Raw genomic sequence first — 21,655 nt, 5'->3', positions numbered from 1 at the left:
GTAAAGGCTGAGTCTTTTTTCTGACTCCTGGAGTGCTTTGGCAGTGGATAGTTTACAAGAAGGCAAGCACAGGATTTAGTCTTTTCCTGGTGTGTCAAGTGTACAAGAGCCAGGGGAGGAAGCATTTTATGATGTTATGCAGTCTCTGTTTTGCCCTTTTGCAGGAACAGGCTGTTTACAATAGGATGTGTTCTATCTCTGAGAGATTGTGGCAATCTTGAGTAGCTGCTGTCATGCTGCTGCTTTGATTGTTGGGAAGACAGGTGGTTATTTATGATTTGCATAAGGAGTTAAACATTCTCAAAATATCTGATTTGCCACCCCCGTTCCACTTCTGTCCCTGCAGGCAGAGCACTGAAACGAGCTTGTGGGTTGCCATGGGTTTGGGCATGTTGGACAAATTGCTTTGCATGGCTCCCAGTTAGAGAGAAATCTGATTTACTCAGTCTCAGCTCTGCACCCCTGTCACTGACCTGCTTTTTTTACAGGTGATCTTTGATGGTGAGGAAGCTGTTGATGCTGGAGGAGTGACAAAGGAATTTTTCCTCCTGTTGTTAAAAGAACTACTCAATCCTATCTATGGCATGTTCACTTACTACCCAGAGTCAAACCTGCTGTGGTTTTCAGACACGGTAAGCCCTTGCCCTCTATACTTGCAGGTTGGAATAATATGCTGCATTTAAATTACAAGGAAGCTAGTGGCAAACTATGGGAAAGAAATGTTCTTCCTCTCATATTCTACCCGTGGTACAATGTGCACTCTATTTTCAGTTAGTGTAAATAGGTCCATTAACCTTAGCAGAACAGTGATGGTTGTGCCTGTTAAGGAGTTGGCGCTCTCTCTTTATTCTTATCCCATAATAAAACTCGTACTAAGGGTCAGGTGACAGGTTATAGAGCTCTTATCATCATGGATGTGATGGTCATGTGCTGTTTTACAGAATGAGAGGTTTAGGTGGTAATGGCATTAGAATTTTGTGCCCCCCTTGCTGTTCACATGATTGCAGCCAATCCACTTAGTCATGCATCACTATTGCCTTCAGGATCTAACGTTGTAAATGCTTTATGTGAGGAAATTCTAAACAGCCAGAAATATTGTAGTGTAAGGTTGTTGGTTTTGGAAGAGTGTGGAATGCAAGATCTGTACTGTCAGATGGCTGGAGGTGGTGGTTTATGTCCTTTTCTTCACCTTCAGAGGTAGCAAGATGGGAAATGACATTGCTAGTCTTCCCTTATGGTGTGGCTGTCCTGGCTGGGGGGTTACAAGGAAGGAAGTGGCGTGGTACCTTTTGTAACTTGTAAGCAGTATTGCAGAGCATTCAGTCCTAATGTCAGTGCTATAAAACAAGTCTTTTGACACCAGGAGTGATGACAGTGTAAGCACTGAAAGTGAGTGGTGTATTTGTAACATTTAACAAACGTGGGCAGCCAGTCTGTGACTGACACAGCAGTGTGAGAGTCAATATGTGAAGAAAAGGAGGCCTGTGCTAGCACCTCTGCTGGTGTATCTGCCTGGGTGGCACTGTGCTGGTGCAAAAGCTTTTAATAGAAAATAGGATGGGTGATAGGGAGAGGATTGTTATCACATTTTCTTGCAGTACATAGACAGTAAACATTGAAGCAGTGTTAGTGTCTAAATGCAGAGGTATTTAAAAAGGAGTTAAAAGGCGGGTAAGGTGGAAAGCTGCTGTTTCCACAGCTGATCATGGCTTATAAAAGTAATAGAGCATGGTTTCTGAAGCTTCATTTCCATGCCACACACCAGCAAGGACTTTACAACCAAAGTGGCACCTGATGGGAGCTCTCTGACTTCGTCCCAGTTGGAAAAGCAGGGTCTGGCTTCTTAGTGCATGGAGGATAGGGTACTGTGCATTGCACCGGTGACAGTGTGTCTCATCAGGATTTCTCTGTGTGGTTTTGCAGTGTTTTGTAGAACACAACTGGTTTCACTTGATTGGCATCATATGTGGTCTTGCAATATACAATTTCACAGTGGTAGACCTTCACTTTCCCTTGGCTCTGTACAAAAAACTCTTGAACGTGAAGCCCTGCCTAGAGGATTTGAAGGAGCTATCCCCTACGGAAGGAAGGTATGAAAATCAAAATTTGCAGCTTTTCTGGGAAGGTAGACCATCCAACTAAGAACAAGAAATGCCAAACTACGTAAAAGCTGATCAATAAGACACCTCCTGATGCTTTGGAGTGACTTATTAATTTGGGTGACTGTGGTCCTAGCAGCACATATGAGTTGGTGGTGAATTTTGTGTAAGACCTCTCTTCCACAGGGTATTGGACCCATCTGCTTAGGCTCCCACCCTCCTGACCCGCAGAAACTGGGTGCCAACACAGCCAAAAGACACATCCCACACCCCCCTTTGCGAGCAGGGCTGGAAGCCTGTCCCTGTCCTGTGTGGTTGTGTGTGTGGTCCCAGATCCCAGCCTCAGCCTTTCCCCTCGAGCCAGCCTCAGGCTAGCAAGCAGGGAACTGTGCATAGAGCTGTGGATTGTCCCATCCATGGACCAGAGCAGTTCTGACCTGCTCCTATGCCAGGAAGAAGTTGAATGGAGTGAAAGATTAACTTTTTCTAAGTGGTGTATCCAATCTTTTCTACCTAATTGCATAGGGATACTGGTTCCTCCCAACACTGGGAACTTAAGATCCCACTGTCTGTCTTATCTCTTTTTCTGAGGTGCCATCTGATTTATCTACACAAAGTGACAGCTGTGTTTATCAATGATGAGGTAAAATGCCAGGAAGACAGTAGTAGGATTTTGGGGGGTGGCAGAGTATTTTCTGTATGATGGGGATACAGATGCAGTCCACTTCTGTCTCTTCCTCTACTCCCTCAGACCTTTGTGTGGTGATGACACAGAATTAAAACTTAAGAACTAGAAATGTAATTCTGTTCCAAAGCCAGGATCATTAAAGGTGATCCTTGAAATAGGTAGGCATGGACTGTATTTGATAGTTTCTGTGGACTGGCATTTATCCTGCTTCTAACAAAGCATCTCTTTATTTGAGGTGTATTTCCTTCTTACTGCTTCAGGTGACTCAGATTCTCTCTCTTTCAATCCTACTGCCCAGATGTATGATGCTGTTTACTTCTGCTGAATTTGTTTTCCCTGTTAGAGGTATGGCTTTTTAAATCTCTGATTATTATTGTTTTCTTTTTTTTCCCTACTTGTTATTTAGGAGTCTCCAGCAACTTTTAGATTACCCCGGGGAAGATGTGGAGGAGACGTTCTGTTTGAATTTTACAGTAAGATACATTTAACATTCGAACTCTCTGATTACTGTGGTACAGTTGAAGCCCATCTATATTTTCATGTGTGTTGTGGCTTATTTCATATGCCTATAGCACATAGCCCATGCTAATGTTAAAATGTTCGTTGCTGTAACTCCCTTCTTCTTTTGTGTTTGTGTGGTCCTGAAAACCGAGCTAATAAGTAGATTAAGCTGAGTGGTTTTCAAAGTAGGCGTGTTGTCACTGTTCAAAGACCTGATGCTCTAACATGATATGAGTGATGGGTTCATCTTGAGCTGGATTTTTTGACTCTCTGTCTGAGGCCTGCCCTGGGGTAAAAACAAGGTGCCATAAAACTGCTCCACACTGTGTAGAACCTTGCTGAGCAAGGAGAGTGGTGCCCATTTCCTTGTTTCATGAATGAGGACATAAACTCTCTGGAGTGACTCAGACCTGCATCTGACTGTGTCTCCTGCAAGACAGAGCTGTAATTTGGGATGAGGTAATGAAGCCATACTGATGCTAATGCAGTCTGTGTGAAAAAAGGATACCTTTAAAGTAACTAAAGAAACTTTTCTCCAAATTCTTTTTCACACGTAAGGGCCTCTTTTGTCTGCTGCAACTTGAAAATTGACCCTTACGCATTTTTTTTCAGGTAACCAGTTAGTGTGCAGAGTGTGGGTTTGTACTGGTGCCCTCCTAGGCTGGCAAAAGCAGGAAGATGTCTGTGTCATTTATTCTTCCAGTGAGAGAGGATGAATTAACCTACTGAGTTTCTGTTAAAAAAGGGAGTCAGTTTTATTGTCAGAGCTTGTGCGCTTAGTTAAAAACAGGTTTTTAGTTATCCACCTCTTGGGTTTTTCTCCCCAGGAAGTTTACCTAAAATAATTTTTATTCCTTACTAAGTTCACATGTAAACTTAATAGCCGTCCTACAGCAAATGTAGGTGATGGAGGGTGATGAAGCACACAGGGTCCTTGGAGCAGAGAACAGAAGTTTCTGCACATACCTTTTTCTCTGGCCCACCCTTTACATGCCAGTCATCAGCTCTGAAAGGGGACTCTGTCTTTCTTCTAGGCATATGCCCTGAAAAATACTTCTGCTAAAATTAATTTCCTGGTTTTGTACAGATCTGCAGGGAAAGCTATGGTGTGACAGAGCAGAAGAACCTGATTGAAGATGGAGATAAAATCCTGGTGCAGAAGGACAACAGGCAAGTGGGGCACCTGTAGGGATGGACTCGTGTTTGTGGTGAAGTCAAGGTGCCACAGAAACCCTGTCTGAGGGGCAGTGTGTGTGTGGGGGAATTAGTAGTCACTGCAAACAAATTCTAAGACCAGTTGTTCACAAGTTACTGGGCACTAGTTGCACTTGAACAAAAATCAGGTTTTCATCACCTTTCCACCAATGTTTGGAAAATGTACCGTGGAATTGGATTGACGTCTTCCCTATAAAAGACCTCCATATAGACCCTTGGCAGTTTTCTCATTTTAGGCAGAGATTGGAGTATGATTTTGACCCAGGTTAATATCCCTGGTGGCTCAGAGAGGAACTGTGCATGACCAGCAAAACTGAGCCTGGCAGACTTGTTTGTACTCCTAATTCTGGAGCCAGAAACACTTTCCTTTGAGCACGGCCTGACCCCCATCCCTGATCACAGCCAGAAGGACCTGCTGTACTTGGATCCCTTTCCATTTGACTGAACACCCCGGAGTTATTACTAGCACAGCTACCATTTCCCCCTCCCCTTTTTTTTTTGTCCAGCTGCTGAACTATTTTCTTCCCATAATCTTGTAATTGGATTTCTACAAATGCCTTTATTACTTGAAGCAGTGTTCACATTCTTTCTCTGCTGGCAAAACATTGTGATCCAGTGACTACTCAGCAGCATGGTTAGGGACTTGTACTAGGATTGCTGAAGACCTTGCTGGCAAGGCTGGAGATGAAGTAATTTCCTATTAATCTGATTATTTGAAAGAGTTTTGAATGTGTCTAAAGCCATTGCTGTAGCAAAAGCTTTGCCTGTGTTACCTACTTTACTACTGCCCAAAATGGTGCAATTACACAGCTAAAGAGCTACCTCCCTGCAAAATGCACATGGAGATAGAGCAGGATAATTCTGTCTCCCTGCAAAGAGAAGATGGACTTCAGGTAAAACCAGAGGAGTGTTTCATCTACCCCTTCAACAGTGAAGGAGAGATGAAAATGCCAGTGACAGAACCCTTTAAGTTTTTGGGTTGGGCATGTACACTCAAAATAAAATCAGCCTTTTTTTTACTGTATGCCATACAGTACAAAGGAACACAAATTTTAGCTGAGAACATTTGGGAAGAGCACCAGGGTTAACTACTGGAACTGTTAATTGAGTCAGGATAGGATACAAAGGAAGAAAATCCTTAAGGAGAAAGGCTAGTGTGTAGCTCCACCGGCTTAACATTCCAAAATTCAATTGCTTCATCCTGATTGGAGTTTTGAACTCAAGCTAACCTCTAAATCCAAGTCTAGACATGGCTGTCAGTTTACCTTACAGTGCTGAATGACTTCCTCCACCTGTACATGGAGAAGGCCAGGGACCAATTTGCTGCCCTATGGCCTGAATAGTTTGCTGTGTGCCTATCTGTGGGCACTGCCCTTTCCCATGTGAGGAAAGTTCATTGGGAACTGGGGAATGCACAGGATTGCTGTAACTGACAAATGCAGAGCAGGAAATGCCTGCATTTTCCCTTTCTCCTTTGGAGTTCATAAAATGCTCTTGATGCAGGGTTCATGACCGTAACAGCCGGAGAGGAATTAAGCAACAGTTAAGTGCTTAATCATCTTGGATTTCCCTAATGCTCCGGTGACTGTGGGGAAAATGACAATAAAACAAATGCACTGGAAAATAACTCCCCCTTTGGTAGATGATTTCTTACTCCAAGTGTTCATTTTTGTTAGTCTTTTTACTTCCTCACGTGTCCCTCTATGCTGCTTTTGCATAGTGGATGTGGTGAGAATTCCTCCACCAAAAGGCCAGAGTATTTCTCTCAGTGGTGGAGAACCTGGGGGACCTCCCATGCCGCTGCTGCCAGGGAATAAGCAGACACGTGGTGGCACTTGCTGCTGAACACTTTGTCCACGTTGCAGTGGCTCGGTGAGAGGAGGGCAGTGGGTTGAGCCTGCTGGAGACTCGTGTTTGCAGAACATTTTACAGGCAGAAACAGGGAAACTTGGCAGTGCTGCTGCTTAGGCATGTGATTAAAAGTGCTTTCCTTTGCCTGCTTTCTCTCAATGCATTAGGGAAGAATTTGTTGAAGCCTACGTAAATTACATCTTCAACCTCTCCATCCAAGAGTGGTACACAGCCTTTTCTACTGGCTTCCTCAAAGTGTGTGGTGGGAAGGTCCTGGAACTCTTCCAGCCCACAGAGCTCAGGGCCATGATAGTTGGAAACAGTAACTACAACTGGGAGGAACTGGAGGAGGTAAAGCTTCCCTCTTGTACTTGTTTTTTTTAGCACAAGAGCCAGGATTGTGCAGTTGCATGAGATGGGCATTAGTCTGTGTCAGGAGATTGCATAAGCCACAAATGCATTTTCTGGTTTTTTATGCTCCTTGTACACCTTGCTGTCACTCACAGGAAAAGTGTGTCACTGTGCTGGCCTGCTACAGATAAAGCTCAGGGAGGAAATTCAGGATGAGGAAGGACAGGGAGAAGGACTCCCATCTGGGTTTTTTTTAGGGATGAAGTTTAAGACTGAAGGGAGGAGACAAAGGGTCTTCACCTATAGTAAAACTCCATTGCACAATGGCAAAAGGGTACACAAGGGTTCAAAGGGGAGTCTGAACACCCAGAAAGGGTTGTATCCTCTCAAAATCCATAGACCAGCAAGTTACAGTGCAGAACATATGATCCTGTTCATGAGTTCAGCCTGTGAACAGGCACTCCAGGATTGCTCTCCACACTTGTAATTAGCTGAAAAGCAAAAGCCTAATGTTTGCCTTCCTCACATTGCCAGGAGAGCTCTTGCCGGGTCTTTGAGCCATGCCATTGCCCATCGCCCATCCTGTGTTCCCTTTCGAAGCTGTCAGGCAGTGAGCTGATGTCAGATACTAGAAAAGATCAGGTCTGGGTTCTACTTAGTCTTTGCGTTCTAGTGCCAGCTGAAAATGTGGTGGTTTGGTTTTTAATAGAGCGCTGTCTATAAGGGAGACTACACGGCCACACACCCAACTGTGAGAATGTTCTGGGAGACTTTCCATGCATTTCCCTTGGAAAAGAAGAAGAAATTTCTCTGTAAGTATCTTGCAGTGATGCAGCATCTCCTGGAATTGAAGACTCAGGTGGGAGTGGCTGCAGAGTTTCATTGCATTAAGTTGGGTGATAGATCATGAGTGACAGTATCTGCTAGTCAGATCTGGGTTTTCCCTCTATTGTGTTTTCTTTCTCCCTTCTGTCCTGGGTAGCTGGCTCTAGGTGGCCCTGCTTGAGAGGAGGTTGGCCCTAAGGACCTCCAGCGGTCCCTTGAACCTCAGCCACTCAGATTCTGTGACTGCTGGAAAGATAAAGGCCAGTGTTGGTACCCAGCCCTGGCCTTGCTGTCCTGCAGCTCCCCTGGGAATCCAGTCCAGGCAGGGTGGGGCTGAAATTTGCCTGTGGGCGCAGCCCTGGTGGGAGGTGCCTCCCCTGCCCCCGCTGCCCGGCCTTCCCTGTGTCTCTGCAGTGTTCCTGACAGGCAGCGACCGCATTCCCATCTACGGCATGTCCAGCCTGCGCATCATCATCCAGTCGACGCCCAGCGGGGAGCAGTACCTGCCCGTGGCTCACACCTGCTACAACCTGCTGGACCTGCCCAAGTACAGCAGCAAGGAGGTCCTCAGCGCCCGCCTCGTGCAGGCCATCGACCACTACGAGGGCTTCAGCTTGGCCTGACCCCACGGGGCAGGCACGGACTCCTGGGTGCTGAGCAAGAGAACGATGGACTTGGGCTTTATTTTTGTAGGGGAATAGGTCTGAATTTTTTTTTTTTTTTTTTGGGGGGGGGGGTGGTAAATATAAAGAATAATAATAGAGATGATGCAGTCTCAGCCTGATGCTGCCAGCATTTTGTGGGGCTTCAGCAGGGAGAGGTTCTTGCTTTGAATTTTCTTATCTGCTGAACAAAACCAGTTCAGTGGGCATTTCTGTTGTTTACCCTCCAACTTGACATCACTGCCCTCCTGGCAATTCCTTGTAGTTGGCTTTTATTGCCCCCGTACACACACACTCTTACCTCTCCTTTTAATCCAGTTGAAATGTTTTGATGTCCCTTGCATTTAGGGTATGGTGGAAACTGAGGATGAAATAGCGATCTGCTCTTTGAAAAGCTGTGACTTCCCCCCACCCTTTTTTCCTCCCTTTTTAAATGCAAGCTGGTTCTTGCTTGCGTTGAATGGAAATGTCTCCTCTGCCCTTTGGTCCTTGGTGGATGGTACTGGGCTGGCATGTCATTTGTGACCCCAGAGTGGTGCATTAGTGATGTTGTGTCTCTTTGCACCAGGATGTCTCATGGAAAATACAGTGGTTTACAGAGGTTGGCTTGTTTTTCCTCACTCATCTTGAATCTTGTTTTCAAGCTTCTTGAAGAAGCCTCAGAGTCCCTCTGGAGTGGGGTTTGTGTTCAGGCTTGTGGAAGGACAAACCCTACCTGTAACAGCAGGTTTCTCTAAATGCCTCCCTTGTGCTGTGTTTCTATCCTAGCAAGGCTGCAGTCTGGGTGGCTGGGCAGCCCTGTTTTTCCATCCCAACAGCCCTGTTATTCCAATACAAGGTAAGGTGGCTGCTTTTGCTGCTGCCACCTCTGTCCAGAGGAGTTGTGTGTGTGGATGTGTGTGCAGGGGTGTGTGAGTGTGGGAGGTGTGTGCAATCTCCAGTCTCATCAGGTCAGGTCAAAGAAAGGAGGAGGAGATCCCCACTTGAGTGATAGCCCCCTGCTGGGAGATTGGTTTGATCTTTGCAAACGAGGGTTACTTTGCTGTTTGAGAACAGCCCCTCTCACTTGGCAGCTTTTTTGGCAGGGGGCCTGAAGGACAAGCTGTATGAATTAGACTGAAAATGTAGAAGAATCACTACCTAAATCTATCCTGTATGATTGGAGAGCTTTTGTCCTCTTTTCTCAGTCTCACTGCCCCATTAAGCAAAGTTTGAATGATTTTTCTCCCTTCTCCCCTGCCCTTTTTCAGGTCTTGATGTAAATCTCATTTTAAGCCTAGGGTGGTTTTGACATTGACTTGTTATTAGGACATAGTATTTATGCACCATGTTCAATTTACAGTATTGAACTTTGCACCTCATAACAAAGTTTTAGGCTTCTGGGTTTGTTTTGTTGTTTTTTTTTAAAGACAAGCTGTGGGCTACACGGAGAGACCCCCAGCCTCTTTCTAATGCAGCATTGAAGACAAATATACAATTATATCAAATGTTTATTTTCGATGTGTGTGTACATAGTACAGTATTATGCAATAAATTTGATGTTTAATTCTGATGGAGTGGCTGCCTTGTTGTGTGGGGAAGCACAGGAGAGGCTGCTCCAAGCACCAGCACTGCCCCTCCCCCTGTTCTGTCTCAAAGTCAGGAACATCCTCCTTGGGAAAGCTTGGACTTGAGAGCAGCCCTCAGTCATTCCATCCCTCCCTTTCTCCTCCTTTCCTTCCTCTCGTAGAGCAGCAGTGCCTTTTCCTCATGGCAGTGATGGCTAGCAAGGCTTCTCCATGTGTGCAGGTGAGTGGCTGTGGCTTAGGGAACCCTGACCACCTGGGGGCTCAGCCAGCAGTGGTGTGACCTCGTGGTGCTGGCCTGGCTCCCCAGCACTGTGGGACACCATTCAGGACATGCAGATGTAATTCATTCAGTGGCTCAGCTGTGAAGAGGAATTTTTCTGTGAGAAGGTTGAATTAAGAACAAGTGCACTACTTCCGTCCCTCTGTGGTAAATATAAATGCCTGTGGGTTAGACACATATATTGCATTTATGTTTAGATGGATGGAGCCTATGTACACATAGGAATGTGCACACATCCTCTTATATACAATACAGTGTGTGCACATTACTCTGTGATCTGCACTGTGTAACTGCACAAGGTCTAGACACTGTTGTGTCTAGTGGAGACGGTCCGTATTTTGCATACAGTGTGTTGCATTATTGTAGATAACATGTATTACACTACAGAGGTAAGTGTGTATATGTTTTATATAAATGCAAAATGGGTGTATATTTGTATTTACACATCATCACCCATCTCTCTTCCAGTAGCAGGTGTCAGCCCTGTTCAGCTGAGGAGGAGGAGGCAGGAGGGGCCAGGGCTGTTGAGGACTTCATGAGCCACTTTATTGAGCTGAGCCACCCTTGGCAGCATCCCACACAGAACAGAAGCTGTCACCAAACATGTGCAGCCAAAATAGTTGTATTTTCTTATTTTATACAAAATACAAAGTGTACACATAATGTTTTTCAATCCATTTATGTTAAAAAGGACACCACAGATTCAGTTTGAAGTTGCTTACATAAATCATGTAAACAGAGACCCGAGCCCAGAGTCACTGAGGTGGCATTAGCTGAGGAATGCACTGGCTGCATGATGGCATTCCCAAGTTGCTTTTGTACAGCAAATGCAGTCTGAAGAAAAGTGATTATTAACACTTTTTTTCTTTCAGTCAGGCCCCCACACCCACCCTGGTACTGGCTTCTGCACTCAGCCAACCCAAATATTTGCTATACACCAAGGTATTTGCAAAATTATGTATTGTTTGATGTATATACATATCCATTATTCTAGGAGACAGTTCCCTGCATGCAGGTGTCCAAAGGGAAGCACAAGGATCATATACTTGCTGACCATCCAAGGTCCAGCAAGTGTTCCACTCTCCATGCTGTGAGTGACCATGCAGGTTCGTGAGACTTGTCTGCCCCCTCCCAGAGCTGGAGATGTCAACCCACTCCAATCTCCAAGGACAAGAGCTTCAAGTTTCCCATGAATCTTCTAAATGTGGGGCACCAAGACATGCAGTGGAGGTCTGGGGTGGGCTGTCCAGTTTGGACTCTCAGCCAAGTCCTGTGTCTTGCACCCCAAGCAAAGGGCCTCCGACCCCACCTGCTGTGACAGTCAAAGGCAACACAACCTTAGTCAACACCTCAGGGAAAAACAGGAGGAGCCCAGGAGATCCTGCTCAGCCATCAGCCGGGCTTGCCCTCATGGTGTTATCTGTGCTTGTCCCTCTAGGATATAGATGCTGCAAGCTCTGACTGTTAGTGCAATTAATTATGCCCCACTTAGTCCCCTTCGCCCAACTGTGGGTTACTTTGTACTTCTCCAGGTATTGGACTCACTGCAAACATTTTTTTGACTTAACCTGTAGCAATTTTGGTCTGGTTGCTCATCTCAGCAGCAACAGTCAATCCCTGATTTGTCAATCCCAGCTCCAAAGATAGTGCCTCAGGCTAGAGGATGGCTGGCAGCACTTACCCTCTGAAACTTGCACACACCAGGAATAACAACTGATGTATCAGCAGAATGATTAAAAGAAAAATGCTTTAATTTCACTGCTTTTAACAGAAACATCCATTATTCAAATGTTTACTCAGCAGTAAACAGAATAAAACCAAAGAATGACAAGTTTCCCCTCTACCTTTCACTCCTGCAATCTCACTTTGTGCACAACCCATTCATGGCCAACATTTACATTATAATGATTTATTATACCACAGTGTGGCAACACAGACACGTGTCCCAGATGGCCCCTGGGCAGGGGAAGCCCAACAGAACCTACTGCCATCCTACAGCAGACAGCTTGTTCTAGTGACATGGAAAAAGGTTGTCTTACACTAAATAGCTTATTTATATCACTAAAGTACAATTTTGTACAGTACTTCACACCTTTTAAAAAGCACAGTCTTGTATTTAATGTTCTCCAGTCAATAATCACTGATGTTGGCACAGACAAATCATCAAACAAAATGCACAGCTGTTGCTTGAATTGACTTGGTGTGGTGGGGCAAACATAATTTCTGGCTATTAGTGGTCAGTGGGAAGTCAAATCATCTGTGGGAGATACAAAGACAACGTTTTAGTGCTCAGGAGTCCTCCTCCTGTGCAGGTTTGGGAGAGGGGAGTCACAGCATCTGCAGACCCAGAACAAAGTTCACCATTTGTACATGTCTTTCCAGGACTGGAATTTTAAAATTCACTTCTCTCTAATCTTTTCTAGCAGTTCCCTTTACAACAAGGCAGTTGAAGTTTGGCTTTCTTTTGCCACTGGGAAGGACTTGAAAAGACCAGTTCAAAAAGAGAGATGGCTAGGTGTGTTTCTTTTTTTCTTTTTTTTTTTTTTTTTAATGTACAGTCTCCATTAATAGGTTTTGTTACTTTTAGTTTTCAAAGTTCAAAAATATAAACTCTCTAAAGTGCATAACTGTACTTACATTTCATAGAAACTATCTGAAATTCTAGCAATATACCATGTAAACAGCAGTAACTAAGCATCAGAAAATGCTACAATCTCATCAGTTTAAAAATAAAATGAACTGTTCCCTACATATCATTTATCAAGATTTGTCAGGGGAAAAACCCAGCAAAACAGATAATTTATCAGTACACAGTGCAAACAGGCTTTAAAAATAAGCAGAGAAAACATACTCCTGGGAAGCCTTGGCCCACTGAAAAAATGCATGATTATGAAAAAGGGCAGACATTGCTTTTTGCATTCATTTAAAGGTGTCCAGGCCCAGATGCAGCAAAGCAAACAGGCTTTACTCCATTGTAATTCAGCCACATCCCAAAGGCAGGCCAGCTTGAGGTACACACTCACCCTCCAGGCTTTTGCTTTGCTGAACTGGGCCTGAACAATATAAAAATGAGCCAGTGCTAAGGACCTTTTGGTAACCCAGCATTCTTTCTCATCCCACACTTCCACCAGCAGAGTGACACTGCAGCCAGCTTGGCTCAGCTGCTTTCACTAAAATAACTACAGAGAGTTGACAATGAGAGGAAGAGCCCACAGGAGCAGGCAAAGGCACAGCTCTGGCTTCCTGGCCTGCCCTGGGGTGGGACAGGGGTTTACCCTGGTCAGGCTTCCCTTCAAAGCACTTTTTCAGCCAATCTGTCAGCCCAGTTAACACACCCCAAGGATCAGAGGAGATCCTGTCTCAGGAGACAGGAACTCAGTACCTCTGAAAAGCCAAGCCCCAGGTCAGAACACAAGTCCTCCAGACTGTCTGGAAATACAAAATTCAGTCTTCGCTGGTTTTATATGGAACAGGCAATTCTGCAAATCAATAAAAAAACCAAACCAAGTTGTGAGTCCTCGTCCCAAGTGCTTTCACTAACACACATCTCTGCCTTACCCACCCTGACTAGCAATGGGCACATGCAGTCCACGGCCACCTTTGGAAGAGTTCAAGGGATCCTGAAGAGACCAAAACAGCAGCAGTTTTGGCAAGAACACACACAGCACACATGGCAAGTGAAAGGGGATAAATCTAAGTACCACAACCCAAAACCAACTATTTGTGAGCCCACTTGCCCTTAATAAAGAAGGAAGGGGGAGAAGTTGTTCTGGGAGTCCTCTTGGCTCCTCTGGTGCGGCATGCATGAGGCCTGGCTACAATCAACACCGGGTTCCATCTTGGCTATTTGGCTTCTGCACACTGGCAGTGATCCCCTGGGGAGCTGAAGAAAACATTACAGAAGTGCCCTCCCTTGGGTATCAGGGTGGAGCCTGGCTCAGGGCAGACCAAGGGGTGCACACAAACCTCTGGAGCAGGAGAGTGAGCCCGGGTGTCCCAGGACGGCAGAACTGTGAGCCCTCAGTGACTTGGTGTCCCTAAACCTGGTGTCCCTAAACTCGGTGTCCCTAAACTCAGGGCCTTTCCCTCCATCAGGCAGCACCTGTTTGACATGTGCACCTGAATCAAGTGTCCCCAGACTTTCTTTCCTGAAAGCCATAACCAATTTGAAAACACTGCATTGCCAAAACTTGCATTTGAGACAGGGGCCCTTTCCCCAGGCAGAGCATGGCTCCATGCTCTCAGTTCCCTGCAGTCTCCTCTGTGCTGCTAATACCTCCTGCACTGGGAAGAAAAGCTGCCACCATCAGTGTTGCTGCTGCAGCCCACACAGGGCTGATGTGCAAGAAAGAAGAAAATGTAGGTGTGTGAGTTTGTGGGACACCCGTGTGGACTGTTCAGCTTGGGCTCAGGTGTCTGTATCATGATGAAGCACATGTGATAATGGGGGGGGGAGGGGGGTGTCTTCCAGATACCTGCCACATATTTGACACCAGGTATTTACCCAACCACCAAAATCCCAAGGGATTCTGACTTAAAGCTTTTAAAACGTCTTCTCTTCCCTATTGCCCAAACATAGTCAGAAGGTCTAAGTATCACCCTTCAAGCAGAACAAGCTGATAAGAACCTGGATGCATGGCTCATTTTTTTTTACTACCCCAAACATGCAGGTACTTCCTTCTACTTCGGTTGGATTTGCCATCAAAAAAGTGGGAAGAAAACCCAACTCAAGCCTGCGCCAAACTGCAACTCACACCAGCTCTGGCTGATGACCAGGAGATTCTTACAGCATTTCTCTAGAGCAACAGAAGATGCTGGACTCCAAGCAGTCAGGTCAAAAACCTGGGCAAATCTTTACTGCAGCTACAAGAGAACAGTCTTGGTGCTGGTCTGACCTGTACCTTCACGTGAGATCGGTCAGGGCACTTGTCTGTTCAACTAAAGTAGAAGCTATTTGATGATTTCATTACTATTAATCCTATTTTGCCTCTTGATATAATATCCTGGGGGGAAAAATAAAAGAATAGCATGGCTGGCTTTGATATTCTAAATATTACAGGATCTGTAAGCAAATCATCCAGAAGGATCCCTTCAGTGCAGTCACTGAGCAGTGTTGTGCCTCCTACACTGGCAAACTCCATTTTGGGCATCAGGCCTGGAGAAAGAGTGGGCAACAGCAAATGTAGAGAGTGACAGAAATCCACCTTTCCTCCCTCTCCCACCTCTGGGAATGACCCTTCAGTTCTCAGGGAGCTCCTCAGCTCTCCCCAGTCAGGTTCCCGCTGCATCCACTTCATGCATTTGTCCATTTGGTGCTCTCTCCTCTTTGTTTATTGGCAAAAACAATCTCCTCCTTTACATGATCTTGGAGCTAATATCTCTCTTACTGATCAGGACTTCCAGCAGCCTCAGCTTGGCCTTAACCTGCTTGTATTCATTGTATTCTTCAGCCATGGGAGTACGGTCTTCTTTCTGCACATTCCTAGTGGGAGTGAAAGCAGATCATGAAGATTGCTGTAACAGGAAGCCTCCCTCAGCAGCCTCCCTCTGTGCCCCTACAAGACCTACAAAGCAGCTCCTCTCCTCCACTCCTCGTCAGGGAACAAGACCAAAACATTTATCCTTTGAGAGGAAAAAAAAAAACAAAAAAAAGGGGCAAACAAGCTGCTCCAACAAAGTGTGGGACTCTTGTGTGTTGAGGCTGAGCACAATCCCACAGTTCCAAATCCTACTTGAAACATGCCCTGCCTCTCTGAAATCACCAGCTCTGCAAAAAAGCTGGAAAACACTTCAGGAGCCATCTAAGTGTTAGCCCATTTGAGCCTGGCAAAATAAAATACAGCGTCTCCTGGCTTGGCACCATAGCACTTACACAAACAGGCACATTCATGAAAAGAAAGATGGCATTTCTTTCATCAGCCTGCTCTTGGCTTTTTAAGTTTTCAGTGATTTTACAAAAACCCCTAAGGATGATGGCTGGTGGCAAGAAACAGACAAGAAAATTTAAAACTATAAATATATGAAAACATTCTATCAGCTGGTTAATGAGGTACATTTCCTTAGAACAATAAAACCAGTTACACTAAAGCAAAAATACTTGATAAAACTAGTGTCTGAATACCTCACAGAGAAGCAAGAATAGGACAGCAATCGTTAGGGAAAAAACTAGTTATTGTAACACTGGGTAACTCTTCCACCATTCGGAATGTGAGTAAAGCAGTGATAATGACAGTGAAGCAGAAATAACTAATAAGAATTCAGGTAATTTTGCATATCTGGAGATCTTTGGACACACAGAACAGATTAAAAGTAGCTGAAGAACAGAGAGGCAGCTGAGAAACTGTTACCTTCCATTTTGTCGGAAAAAGTTATCTTCAAAGTCTCTCAATTTTTTTCTGATTCGCTTTTTCTCTTCCCTGACTTCCTGGAGCTGCTCTAACAGTTCAGGGCTGTTGGGTTTAAAGATAAATGAGATTATCCATATGTACACAATTATAACAGGAAACATACAGTAAACCTACAGATGTTTAGCTGTACGTATGCCAAGCAAGGAAGCTGCTCCTGCGAGCAGCTCTGGCAGCCTCACGTTACTTGAAACATAAAGCTCTCTGAATTCAGTTCAGCAAAATGATCACAGTCTTAAGCTGCAGCCTCTAAGGAGGTCAAGTGTGCACTTCACAATTCACCCCTAACTTCTACGAAACTTACTTGCTGCAGATGGGTCTGGGTTTGGTGACTTTTATAGGACTAAATTCAATTCAATTCACAACCTAGGGCTACCACCTACATGTGTTTGCATCAGATTTGGAACTAGCAAAGCTACTTCCACTTGACCTCTCCAAAACCTGAAAAACCTTTTGGAGTGCAGGGTTTTCATGACAAAGGCTTGACACAGGTGGAGTTACTATTTAGTGATGGAATCCAAAGATGCAGATGCTAAGTATCAGTATCAGGACAAGGTAGTTTCTTCCCAAACCCTTTCCTATGAGGGTCTATTGCATTTAAAAATAAAACATGAAAACTTCTGGCTCAGATCATAAAGACAGAAAAACCCGAGACAGTTTTCTGACAAATAAAATGTTATCTCAGCAAGAAATAACTTTTTGAAGTTGCCTGTGAATTCAACATACATGGATGCTTCATGGAGATTTGAAAGCCCCATATCCTGACTGCTCCTAGATGGCATCTTATCATCCACCGGGGAAACAAAGCCGTCAGCATCATCTTCGAGTTGATCCAAGAAGCTGCGCACGCTGAAATCTGTCCTCATGGTAATTGTGAAATCCGGTTTCACACTGCTGTCCTCCTCAGACCCCTCCTCTTCCTCCTACACACAGGGACAGAGCACCCCCACAACAAGACACGTTACTGCTTCCCTTCTCAGGAACAGGTTCCTCCTTTCACCACATGCACTGGGGAACAAGTATGAAAAGAAGTGGAAAGGCAGAGCAAACACTTCAATTGCCAAGCAATACACAGGACACCAGAAGACCATCAGTAAGACACCCTAGAACCAAAGCATAACAGAGAAATTGCCACCACCAACTCAGATTGGTTAAGGAGACCCAGGGCAACACAACTGAGTGAAAAAAATACCTAGGGTTCAGAGCAACCTGTTTTTTTGTTTAGTTTATGTATTCTGATGTAAATAAATGCGCTTACAGTTGTTATGCATATTGTCCAAAGCATACCAGCCATCCTTTGCGTTTCCCTGCAAACATTTCCCAGCAGTGAGACTGCCAGGTTAAAACGTGGAGTTTTCTCTCAATAGATGCAGCTCAACAGCTCTCTCTAATGGCTGAACTCAAGACCTCAAATGCTTGTACAGCAATACCAGTGAGCTCAGATCAGCACTCTTACAATTACCCAAATGTGGGATATGACTGACTGTAAAAGGACTGCTGCTGCTAACATGTTCCCAACATCAGCTCTGACCATTTAGCTGGAATAAAGCAAAAACTGTACTGGAAACTCTGCACAGTGCAATTTCCCATTTCCCCAAAGCACACTGATGAATTGGTTGTGTTCCATTTTTTTTTTTTTACAAAACTTATAGGCATGAGATTTGGAAGTCCCTGCTGCACTTGGTATTCACCAATTCACTGTGTTCTCAAAAGTAGGGCTTGTCCTGTGACACTGTCCAGAAATAATTAAAATTATCAGGGAACAAGGCCCAGTCTCTTATGTACAGAGACATTTCTAGAAGGCAGTTTTCAACCTTAATATAAGGAACAAGGCTACTTAGACAAAGAGGCAAATGGCAGCATGGACAGTAAATCTCTCAGATATATATGTGCGTATGTACGTGTAAGTGTATTTATTTTACAGCCATGTAACTCTAGCCAGGAAGGACCTAAGCATATGGGTATCTTTAAAAGCTTTTGGGAGCTAACATCACTGAAGTCTTCAATACAAAAATATATTGCAGCACTGGGACCTAAAGAAGACATTTTCTTGATTTTTTTCAAGTAATTCCTTGTGAATAATTCAATTATTCCTAAGAGAATACTCCCATATTTCAAGCAAAAAGGGATAACGTAACATCAGGACCTGGCTTAGTCCCATTAAATCCTCAAAATCAATGATTTATAAATGCATATATTTAAATTAAATTATAGTTTGCCCAGAGTTTTCTTTTTAAGTTAAAACTCTACACCATGATAATGCACTGCAAAGCCATAGGCTAAGAATTACAACCAAGACTGAGGCTGGAGGGTGAAAAAGAACATTATCTGAGAAGAAGTTTTGAGTAGCAATAATAACAAAAGATACAGAGAAGTCTGAATGCATCTTAGGAAAATCTGCAGGGAACTTGGGAAAGCTGAAGCAATATTTAGCACATGATTAGACAGGACCCATTTCTCCAGACATCAGTTGTACACATGAAACAGAAAGCACAAACCAGCAGCCACATACTGATCTTAAACCCTGCCAACAACTCCAGGCTGAACTGGGGAGGGGAGAGCATCCCTCACCGCCATTTCCCAGTCCCCAGGCATGCCACCCTGCCCAGACTGGGAAGGGCTGCAGCAGGAGAACACGGATCCTGCTGTGCCGTGGAGAGGGATTTGCTCAGTCAGTCTAAGCAGTAAAAACAGCACGCTTTGCTTTAGGGGAATCTCTCTGGCAACAACGGAGGAGCTCCCATGCCCTTTTCTGGGAGAGCTCCTGGAAAGAAAGCAAAGGGACAATTTCCATCAGCAGTGTGACAAGCTGCTCCTGAGGACAGATGCAAGGTGTTTTCCTCACAGACACCCACGAGCCTCTCTTGCCTCCCTGCAGGACACCAGCACGCTGCCCAAGCCAGCAAGGAGCTCAGGAGCCAGCCTCCTGCCACGGGAAGCCCACAGGAGGAAAAGGAAGTGTAGAGATTTCATTTAGACCTCAGAGCCAAAACACTGCATCTGGCTGTCACAAGACCTCTGAAATCATTTTGCTCTTAAATACAAAGGAGTGAATTAAAAGGATTCTTAGCCAGAACTCAAACAAGGAAGGCCCTCCAAGGTCTTCCCTTGAAAAAATTTCACATAGGAACATCATTCTAAACCTGCAGCAGCATTTACACCTTGAACTAGAATGATCTTCATCAACTAGATTCATTTAGCATGCACCTGATTGGATTGTTAGGCAACCATGAGGCATTCCAGAATTACAAGTGTAAAATCCCCAGAGTATCCTATCATCAGCAATCCCACAAAGCAAGAATCCCAACGATTTTTTCAACACAACATTCAAGATACTGTACCAAAACGTTTGGCAAGGTCATCTCACACCACCTTTCATGCTTTTAGTCAACTCTCCCAAATGCTTCAAGAAACTCCCCCCAAGAAACACCCAAATACTGACATTATCAGGGGCCTGTCAAATATTTCCCTGTCCATAGTGGACCTATGCAGGAGCTAAGTTTTGGGGCCTTCTGGCAATTTCCTCTCTTTCCTTCTGAGTGTAGCTCAGTACTAAGCTGCCAGATGCAGCTTCACAGAGCCCCATTTAAGTGTTAATAGGCACATAACATTAACAGGCTTAAGGCTGTCATCCTGATCTTCTGCTAGAAACCCCTCCAGGTTTGTATTCCCTGCAGGACACTGCTGAACTGGTTTGGTGCTGCCCTGGCACAGCACCAGCCCGTGCTGGCCATCAGAGATCACCATAATTGACAGCTCTAAGTTCTCACACTGGGTGCACGCAGAGGTGGTGAACAGAGGACATAGTAAAAGAAAGAAACAGAAGCAAACAAAAACACTCCCCACCAGACCAGTACTGCAGATTTGAACCAGCGGTTATCTAGAAAATACTAAGCAGCTCAGTGATCATTAACCAGCTTCCAAACAGCAGCTTAACATCTTCACTCTGCAATCTGGTATTAATGATAAGTGCCTAAAACAGTCCATTAATATACAATCTACTGCACTCGAATCACCTTGGATCTCTAAGTCTGCAGTATTTACATTTAACCAAGCTCTGGCTGGACAACAGATAAATGATCCAAATGTGCAGAAGCACTTTTCTCACTTGTTACACTGCAAGGGCACAGAAAGCAAGCCAGGGCCCAGCTCCACGCTCTGTGTCCTGATCTGCTGTTGGACTTTATTCCTCAGGGGAGAAGGCCCAGTATCATAGCAGTCTTCCCAACCCCAAATTAGTACTTCCCAGCAGCACAAGAAGAAACACAACAATCCTGCCATCCAAATCAGCCCAAGTATCAACTACCAGAACCGAGATGTTCTCACTTCCATCCTCATGTCACTTAAGTTAAAAACACCCTGCACAAGGGGGTGAAAAAGAACCTGGATAAATTAAGTGGATGGAAGCAGGTAAGGATCCTGTAAGTGCCCCGGCTGGCTCCATGTGCGAGGGTTAGTTTTGTGAGAGCTCATTCCTGCCACGGTGCTGGGTGCAAGCCACAGAGCTTGGGAGTGAGAGAAACTACCGCAAAACAAGTTAGTGCCTTTTAAAAGAAAGGAGGAAAGCAAGAAAAAAAGCAAGGTACAACGGTAATTGTGATTTTTCAAAAAAATTTTTTAAAGCAAAACGAAATGTATTATGTGCAAATAGAGGGGAAAGGAGAAGGATAGGAAAGTATGCAAAGCCAAGGAAATACTGTAGTCTTATCTACAACAGGGGAAGAATTTGATCAGAATTGGCGAGGCTTAAAGCAGCTACTGATTTTTCAGGAGGACACTGCAAAAAAATCAACACTGATGAAAAAAAATCAATCAACCATTCTGTTTCATTGGTATAAGGGGAAAGTTGATGCAAACTGAGCAATTAGTTAGCAGCTGGAGGTCTTCACCTTTATCTCCTTGAAGAAGGAAGCTGTTTCGCCCTCGATAATTGGCTGCAGCAAAGGGCTTCTCCGCTTGCTGGAGGGGGAACCCTGTGACAGGTGTTAACAAGTATGTTACATTGTGAACCCCTTTCTCCTCCACCACCTGCTCTCAGCTCATTCTCACCCACACATTCACTCTCAGCTCACGGCTGGACACCACCAGGAGAAATAATCTTTCTCAAAGAAGAAAAATGCCTGGCAAACCCCCTGAACCTTGGGCTGTTTTCTCTCAGGATGTTGCTTAGCAAAGGACACCACTGCCATTCTGTTCTTAAAAAGAAACTTG

At 44.7% G+C, this 21,655-nt stretch overlaps 2 protein-coding genes across 13 annotated transcripts in view; one reads left to right on the top strand and one right to left on the bottom strand.

The window, feature by feature from the left end:
- Positions 1 to 9,744, top strand: part of HERC3 (HECT and RLD domain containing E3 ubiquitin protein ligase 3) — a 45,282-nt gene extending 35,538 nt beyond the window's left edge. For 5 of the 6 annotated variants that reach the window (XM_048304087.1, XM_048304088.1, XM_048304091.1 and 2 more), the window contains 7 exons: positions 489 to 632; positions 1,924 to 2,090; positions 3,194 to 3,260; positions 4,376 to 4,458; positions 6,522 to 6,705; positions 7,415 to 7,517; positions 7,945 to 9,744. In XM_048304087.1, coding sequence (XP_048160044.1) covers positions 489 to 632; positions 1,924 to 2,090; positions 3,194 to 3,260; positions 4,376 to 4,458; positions 6,522 to 6,705; positions 7,415 to 7,517; positions 7,945 to 8,153 — 957 coding nt within the window. In that variant the 3' untranslated portion in view covers positions 8,154 to 9,744. Of the gene's footprint in view, positions 1 to 488; positions 633 to 1,923; positions 2,091 to 3,193; positions 3,261 to 4,375; positions 4,459 to 6,521; positions 6,706 to 7,414; positions 7,518 to 7,944 lie in introns of those variants that run through there. The other variant, XM_048304093.1, reaches the window with a different exon arrangement.
- Positions 9,745 to 10,703: 959 nt separating this feature from the next.
- The window catches only part of FAM13A (family with sequence similarity 13 member A), a 124,064-nt gene continuing 113,112 nt past the window's right edge, over positions 10,704 to 21,655 (bottom strand). For 6 of the 7 annotated variants that reach the window (XM_048304099.1, XM_048304097.1, XM_048304096.1 and 3 more), the window contains 4 exons: positions 21,334 to 21,417; positions 17,171 to 17,367; positions 16,388 to 16,489; positions 10,704 to 15,522 (listed from right to left, as the gene is read on the bottom strand). In XM_048304099.1, the coding sequence (XP_048160056.1) occupies positions 15,396 to 15,522; positions 16,388 to 16,489; positions 17,171 to 17,367; positions 21,334 to 21,417 (510 nt within the window). In that variant the 3' untranslated portion in view covers positions 10,704 to 15,395. The remainder of the gene's footprint in view (positions 15,523 to 16,387; positions 16,490 to 17,170; positions 17,368 to 21,333; positions 21,418 to 21,655) is intronic. The other variant, XM_048304098.1, reaches the window with a different exon arrangement.

This window comes from Corvus hawaiiensis, chromosome 5 (assembly GCF_020740725.1).
Source record: "Corvus hawaiiensis isolate bCorHaw1 chromosome 5, bCorHaw1.pri.cur, whole genome shotgun sequence".
Classification (NCBI taxonomy): domain Eukaryota; kingdom Metazoa; phylum Chordata; class Aves; order Passeriformes; family Corvidae; genus Corvus; species Corvus hawaiiensis.
Note: the sequence above shows the minus strand (reverse complement) of the source record. Positions and strands in the feature narration are given on the sequence as shown.